General features: G+C 37.1%; 1 protein-coding gene across 1 annotated transcript; it reads left to right on the top strand.

The window, feature by feature from the left end:
• Positions 1–6303: 6303 nt before the first annotated feature.
• Positions 6304–7986, top strand: LOC114174348 (UDP-glycosyltransferase 89A2-like). The gene has a single exon (XM_028059185.1). It carries the CDS (start codon positions 6446–6448, stop codon positions 7829–7831), a length of 1386 nt encoding a protein of 461 aa, XP_027914986.1. The 5' UTR covers positions 6304–6445; the 3' UTR covers positions 7832–7986.
• Positions 7987–8538: the final 552 nt, after the last annotated feature.

The raw sequence follows: 8538 nt of genomic DNA, 5'->3' as shown, positions 1-8538 counted from the left end.
GCAGATTTATAAGTATGATTTATGCATTCATGAAGGACATAATTGTTAACAGTAAAGGAACCATTGACCTGATAATTCTTTAAGTAGTCAGGAATTCTTCTGCTTCTCTTTGATCACCATAGATCTTAATCTTCAGTGTTAATGAGATCTTGTTGAATAGTATCAGTACTTTGCTTTTTTTCTTAATCATGTTCAAGCTGGACATTAATCTGATCATGATTCTCAATGATATCTTCTCTTCTGTCACTCTCACTGCTGGAATCTGCAATGTCATTATCAGTATTGCTATTCTCATCATCGTTGTCTATGATGTTGTGGTCTTTAGGAGAGACATAGTTGTTGGGAACATCATTATGTAAACTGCTTTGTTCTAAGAACTCAACATTCTGATCCTATCCACTACTGTTATAAAAATTACAGGGAAAAATATTTTCATAAAACATGACATTTCTACTAACAAAGATCTCTATACTCTTAATTTTCAGAAGAACATAGCCCTTCATTCCAGGCTTAAAACCAATAAAAACACATTTTCTAGCCCTAGGATCAAGCTTGTTTTTGTTGACATCAGTGGTGGAGGCAAAACATAGACAACCAAAAGCCTTTAAGCTAAGATAAGTAGGAGGTTTTCAATTAAGAATTTCATAAGGGGATTTATTCCTTAAAACAGCAGAAGGCATCTTATTTATTAAGTGCACAACGTGATTAACAATATAGTACCAATAGCATTTAGGTAATTTAGACTGAAATAAAAGACTTCTAGCAACGTTAAGAATGTGTTGATGCTTTCTTTCCACAACAAAATTTTGTTCTGGATTTCCAACACAACTTTTTTTATGCTCAATGCCATAATTGTTATATAGATCATTGTATTCAAACTCAGGACCATTGTCAGACCTTATGATTTTAATATTCTTTTCAAACTAATTTTTAACATAAATGACAAAATTCAGTAAAAGCTTTATGGTTTCACTCTTAGAATGCATATGAAAGATCCAAGTATGTCTAGAACAATCATCAACCATAGTGAGAAAATATATATGACCATTTATAGAAGGGACATAAATAGGACCCCATATATCAGTATGTATCATGTCAAAGCAATTTAAAGAAGATGTAGTGCTATGTTGGAAAGGAAGTTTATGCTGTTTAGAATAATGGCAGATTTCACAAATATCTTTACAAGAATCATCCACTTAAGGAAAGACTTTACATATTTGTTTCATAACACTGTCACATGGATGTCCTAATCTGTGGTGCCAAATGTTTACACTGTTTTTAGAACAATTAATAGCTATATTCATAGGCAGATAATCTTTAGAGATGGAGGGGCAGTTATCAAGATAGTATAAACCCTTTAGCATGCTAGCACACCCAATCGTCTTGTATGAAGTATTGTTTTGAATCTGACAATGCTCATTAGAAAATATTAGTCTGCAGTTTAGGTCCTTAATAAGGGACTGCACAGAAATCAAATTAAAGGAAAAATCTGGAATGTAGAGAACATTGTAGATTATGAAATCATTAGTAAAGTATTTTGTTCCAGCATATTCAGCAACGACTGTAGAGTTATTAGGAAGTCTCACAGTTACAGGTTTGATTTTATAAAATGTTGAAAACTGATTTAGATCTTGTGTTACATGATCAGTAGCTCTTGTATCTAAGATCCAGAGTTTACCTTGTTGATCCTTGTGAGTGGAGATATTGTTGCTAGACCTTTGAATATGGCTGACAACATGATTGGATTCACCTTTGTCCTCCAAAAACCTTAGCAGTTTATGTATTTGTTCAGTACTTAAGTAAGTACTTGTGTCAGCTTCTTTGGTGGAAGTCTGATTAGTAGAGTCTTGTGCATCACCCTTGACTATTAGGTTGCACGTTTGTTGTGTGTTGCCATTTTTATCACTGTAGTAACTTCTTTCTTGATCTCCTCTCTGTTTATACCATGGGGGATAACCATGCTTTGAATAGCATTCTTCAGTAGTATGGTTCATCTTATGGCAGTATGTGCATTGTTTCCCTTATTGGGGTTTCTTCCTCTTCCCCTTCCTTGACCAAGAAAGTTGTTTCCTCTGCCTTGACCTTTCCAAGAACCATGTTCTTAAGCTTTATAGTTGTTTTTCTCAGCAGTATTCAAAAGAACCTTATTTTCAACATTTAAAGTTCCATAACTGTTATATTTCCTTTCTTGTTGTATTATTAAAGAAAACACTTTGTTTATACCAGGCAAGGGATCCATTAACAAAACTTGAGTCTTAACATTATTGTAACAATCATTTAGGCCATTTAAAAAACAAATAGAGTGTTCAAAATCTCTCTATTTCAAGAAAACCTTAGTAAGATCACACTCATAGGGCTTTCCACATGTGCAAGTTGGTAAGGGACGCAAGAAGTCCAACTCCTCCCACAACTTCTTTAATTTTGTAAAATACTGGGTTATGGTCCTTTCTCCTTGCTTGATGGAGTGAATCTCCTGAAGAAGATCAGAGATTTGAAAATAGTCCCCTTGAGAGAACCTTTCTTTCAGTTCTTCCTAGAGTTCCTTAGCATAATCAATGTATAGGACACTCTCAGCAATATCAGGAGAAAGAACCCTCATAATCCATGACAAAATCATTACATTACATCTTTCCCATGCTTCATAGATGGGATCATTAGGAAGAGGAGTCTTGATGCTCCCCTTAACAAACTTTAGCTTATTTTTGGACAGCATAGCATGTTGCATATTCTTGCTCCAAGAGGGGTAATTAGAATCATTCAAATTAGTGGAAACTAAGACCAAACCTGGGTTTTCTCCAGGGTGTAGGTAATAAGGGCTGATGGGTATGAGAACTTGATCAAGATCAGTGTTGTGCTTTCCATGGTTGGTGCTCTCATTCCTTACCACATCTTTATTGTCCATCTTCAAGAAAGATGCCAAGAAACCTCGAGCCTGGTGTGGATCAGAGCGCAACGGAGGCAGAGCAGGTTAGAAACCTGCTCTGATACCATATTGAGCTCGCTGGACAGTGTCTTTCATCATCTTCATGAGGTGCGAGCAAGGAATGGAGAGGAACAAGTGGGATGTAGAGATGGCAGAGAAACAAGAGGGAGAAAGCATAGCAACGTAGGTAAGAAAACTAAACTTTATTTCTTCTGTAAATTTTCTGATACAAAGGAAGAACAAAACCTATCCTTAAATAGGTTTTTAGAGAAAAAGGAAAACAACCCTAGGTAACTGATTTGGATCAGTTATCAGTAACAAACACCTAAAACAGAAAACCCTAAGGGATTTAATAAAGACAATTTTCAATTCATAAAAAATTTAAATTGCAAATCATCTACGGTGAAAAAAAACTTTTTCTTATTTGTACATTTCAGTTGATAATCATGCTACATGTATTCTACTTACCTAAATTTCACAATATTTTTCAAATCTATTCATTCTCGTAATTTCGTTATAAAAACTGCACGAATTATGTAAAGAGCCTTGGGGAATGCCCTTGCATCAAATCGTGCACTCCAAGAATGAGGTTTCATTAGTGGATGAAAATCGAGTTAAAAATTGCTTTATCACACTCAAATTAGTAAGTGATGTTATTCACACACACACACATACATACACACACATATATATATATATATATATATATATATATATATATATATATATATATATATATATATATATATATATATATAGAGAGAGAGAGAGAGAGAGAGAGCGAGAATTTTTGTTTGAGTATTTTACTTTTACGGCCCAATAGATGATATTAAGCAATAGGGCCAGGTCCAATTAGCCTCATCCCCACAGGATTACAAAATATACTAAGATACATCTATTGGGAGAGATATTAACATACTAGTAAATCTCGTAAATATGATTGTGACCTAATATCCCTTGATACTAAATATTTACAAGATATTTAGTATATCTGGTAAGGTGTCACATTATTATTATTGTTATTATTTGTTCAAGGTAAGTTGTTATTTTACTATTTTATCACACGAGTCCAAGGCCCAACAAGGTACTATAAATACACCTAGTATCCTCCAAGAAATACTCACTCTAATTCATACTCTCATATATACTCATACTCACTCTTATACGAGATCTTTACTCTCTTACTGACTTAAGCGTTAAAGAGTATTTTGCAGGTGGATCTTCCCCTGTGTCTCAACCCTTGGAAGCACCTTATCAAGGTTTGTCAAAGTCATCCCAATCTTGCCACTTGTCTGAAGGCTCACTTCAAGATCTCGGTAAGAACATTTGGCACCTACTATGGGACCGATAAAATTTTTCACTGACCTCATATGTTATGGCATTACTGGGATCCAAACTTAGTTCTCGCACGAGATGGAATCAAACCCAATGACAATTCTACAAGGTCAAATCCAAAATCTAATTAAAGACATCCCCATACCTAGTCATTGTGGGGACGAGTATTATGGCGTGTATGGGGATGGGGACTAAACGGATATGTACATCCTCATACCTAGTCATTGTGGGGATTTTTCGTCAAAATGGGGATTCAGGCAATACCCACGGGACAAGTTTAGTTGCCATCCCTATTTACTATCTTTTTTTTTGAAATTTTTGAAAATAATTTCTATTCACCCAGACAAAATTCGATGTTAACAATCATATTTAAATCAGTAAAGATGAGGTTGGCTATCAAGATTGGTCATCAATCTCGAAGCTCCACTCAAAAAGAAAAATGAAGCACTAAAGTTGTTCGTAGATAAGGTCAAGCAAATAAAAGACAAGCATGGACAGGTAAATCCATAATAGAGCAAGACATGATGAGCAACTTTACAACAATGGAGAATGAAAATGATGTGTACCTGGAATGGAAGAGTAGAAGAACGAAGGCAAGATAGGAAAATGTTGGAGAAAAGAAAGAGGAAGTTGAAGGCACAAGTAATATCAAAAGAATAAATGATTCTAGGAAGCAAAAGCAGTTTAAAGGTGATTTTGTGAAATTGCGTTGTGAAAAGACTTTGAAGAATCTCATTCGTTAGAAACCCGCAAAGTACCTAGATTTCAGGTGTGCGGCAAAAGTAGGTGAAATGTAATGATAGGGCATGGGAAAATACAAACGACAGTTTTAAAAGAAAGCAACCTCCTCGTTCCAAGGAAATGGAAGCTCAAAGGTTGAAGGATTATGTACTATCTAGGTCGCTTTATGACAATGAGCCGATTTAATGTTGAAGACCAGAAGAGTTGAAAAGGAAAATGGATCAGGAAGGCAGCTTTCCTATGGGTTGAGCTATGAAGGAAGAGTATAATGGATCAAGAAGGCAAATCTCTTATGGGTTGAGCTATGAAAAAAGAGTGTAATGGATTAGTAAAGCATATCAACATCATCTTGGAGCTAACCAATTTAAAGTGGATCAACGTTGGAGTTGATCAACTTAAGGATAGATACATGGACAAGGTCTAATTATTTTTATGATATTTAATTATTATTGTAACCTGATATCCATTAATTACTATAAGTTGATATTTGGTAGTTATTAATTCCTGGGGTAATTATTATTTCTTAGTGGTTATTATCTTAGAAGATATTATGAAAAAATGATTTGATATGTTAGTTACAAAGTAATTTGACTATAAATAAAATACTAACTTCCACAAGAACAAAATTTTGAGCCAAGTGTGTCATTTAGTGAGTCTCGAAAAATTATTTATCATTTATTTTCGGTTTAAGGCCTACATATTCTTATATATAGAATTAAGAAAATAAAAATATACAAATAATTTAAATAATTAATATATACAACTTAATACATTTGAATAATTATTGTCTATGCTCCCAACACAACCAGTCCTTCTCGTTCCTTTATTTTTCTCCTTATCTTTTACAACCCAGTTTCTATTTCTTTAAAATTCACATACCCAATTACTGCTTTTTCTTCCTCTGCGTGGGATGGCTTGCACAGTGGGATGAGAATCGAATCTATCAAAAAAAATAGAGAGAGAACACGTCTTGCAGAATGCAAAACTAAGCCTCTATTTGATGGCCAAATTGTAATTTCTTATACAAATCACGTCTTTGTATTTGTCTCCAAATTAGTGAATCCAAATCGGTGACTCCCTAGCGTAAAAGATATTGGGAAGGGGATTTCTCTTGTGCCAAATTGTGGACTTTTTATAAAAAAATATTTAGTGAAAAAAAAAATTAGATCAAACTTTTGATATATGATACATAGTAATGTCCGGCTATTATAACTTAAAGATAAAATATTCTCAAATAATATATTATTTAAATTTTGATTAATAACTAATTTATAAGAATTTTTAAGAGAAAATATTTTATGACACGAAATAAATGTTGTGGTTGAAGAGACATGAGTCAACGTCAAGAAGTGATAGAGGCTTTTCGTCAAAAAGCTTATCCCCATAACTCTTCTTCTCAACAAAGCTTCTACTTTCTTACTGGTTCCACTCTTCAAATCTAACACAATGTCCAAACTTCACATCCTGGTATTCCCATACCCAGCGCAGGGTCACATTCTTGCACTCCTGGATCTCACTCACCACCTGGCCCTAGCAGGCATAACAATCACCATCATTATCACTCCCAAAAACCTTCCCATTCTCAACCCTCTCTTATCCTCCCATCCAAACACCATCCAAACCCTCGTCCTCCCATTCCCGCCGCACCCCAAAATCCCCGCCGCTGCAGAAAACGTTCGTGAGGTCGGCAACACCGGAAACTACCCCTTCATCAATGCCCTCTCCAAACTCCAACCCCAAATAATCCACTGGTTCACCACCCACCCTAACCCCCCTGCAGCCCTCATCTCCGATTTCTTCCTCGGCTGGACTCACCAACTCGCCGCGCAACTCACCATCCCCAGGATCGCGTTTTACTCCGTCGCTGCCTTCTTCAACAACGTCTTCACGCGCTGCTGGCACAATTCAAACTTACTGACTGATAATAACGATATTCACTTTCACGGAATTCCCGGAACGCCGTCGTTTAAGCGGGACCACCTTCCTTCAGTGTTCCTCCGCTACAGGGAATCAGACCCGGACTCGGAGTTCGTAAAGGAGAGTTTTCTTTCCAACGATGCTGCCTGGGCCTGCGTCTTCAACACGTTCCGCACGCTGGAGGCTCCTTATTTGGATCACATCAGGGCCGAGCTCGGCCATTCGAGGGTCTACGCGGTTGGGCCGTTGGGCACTAACCGGTCCGAAAACTCAACCACGGGATCCGAGGTTCTAAGTTGGCTCGACGCGTTCGAGGAAGAGGGTTCGGTGTTGTACGTGTGTTTCGGGAGTCAGAAGTTGTTAAAGAAGAAACAAATAGAAGCGTTAGCGATGGGGTTGGAGAAATCCCAAACGCGATTCGTTTGGGTTGCGCCGACGCCAAACAAGGAACAAATGGAGCAGGGGTACGGGTTGGTTCCGGATGGATTTGTCGATCGGGTTTCGGGTCGAGGAATGGTGGTTACGGGTTGGGCCCCACAGGTGGCGATACTAAGGCACCCGGTTGTGGGGGGATTTGTGAGCCACTGCGGGTGGAACTCGGTAACGGAGGCGATGGTGAGTGGGGTTGTGATTATGGGGTGGCCGATGGAGGCTGATCAATTTTTGAACGCGAGGCTGTTGGTGGAGGAAACAGGGGTGGCGGTTCGAGTGTGTGAGGGGGCGGATTCTGTGCCCGATCCAAATGAGTTGAGTCGGGTTGTGAAGAGGGTTATGAGTGGGGAGAGTCCCGAAAAGCGAAGAGCGAAGTTAATGAGAGAGGAAAGTGTTAGGGCTGTGAGTGAAGGTGGGGATTCTTCCATGCAAGTGGATCAGCTCATTGAAGCGCTGCTGCAGCTTGGAGATAAACAAGGATGATGGAAACAAATTGTTAACTTACTCGAGTGATTGAAAACATTTAAACAGCTTTTGTAGTGTAAGAAATTGAATAACGAGATCGGTGCTTTATTTTGGAGTTCAATTATCCATTCAATGATCCAGCAATTTAATATTCTAGCTATAATTTCTGATGAGTATTTTATCCATTCTTTATGCTTAGGAAATGTGAATAGTTTGTTTTTGTTATTCTGGTAAGGCTAATGGTAGTCTTGAATAAAACTGTGGGATAACATTTATTAGTAAGAAATGGTAAGATATAACGTGCACAACGCCGAGGCTTTGAGAAGAAGTATGAGGTATTAAGCATGAATGAGGAAGAATATGTAAATGAGTGTATTTTGCGCTGACTGACACCTAAGTACCATCAATATGGTGTGTTTGATTGAAGAATTAAAAAATTTGGATCTGATGAGTATTGATGAGTAGTACATAAGCAACGTATAAGCTTTAAAGGTTAGTTTTGGTGAGTATTGTAGAGGAAGGGGACGAGGTCGTAGTGAAATGAAAGAGGCAGAGCTAACTTCAACAAATCAATTGTTAAATGTTATAATTTTCATAAGCTGCGTCATTTTGCAGAGATCTATAGGCCAAGTACGAAGATTTTTTTTACCCAAATACCATGGTTTGCTTTTAATTTTATCCACATAGTACACTATACATTTTTTTTTCATTGTACAAAAATATTA

Source organism: Vigna unguiculata, chromosome 2 (assembly GCF_004118075.2).
Source record: "Vigna unguiculata cultivar IT97K-499-35 chromosome 2, ASM411807v1, whole genome shotgun sequence".
Classification (NCBI taxonomy): Eukaryota; Viridiplantae; Streptophyta; class Magnoliopsida; order Fabales; family Fabaceae; genus Vigna; species Vigna unguiculata.
This window is presented reverse-complemented; position numbering and strand designations above follow the sequence as displayed.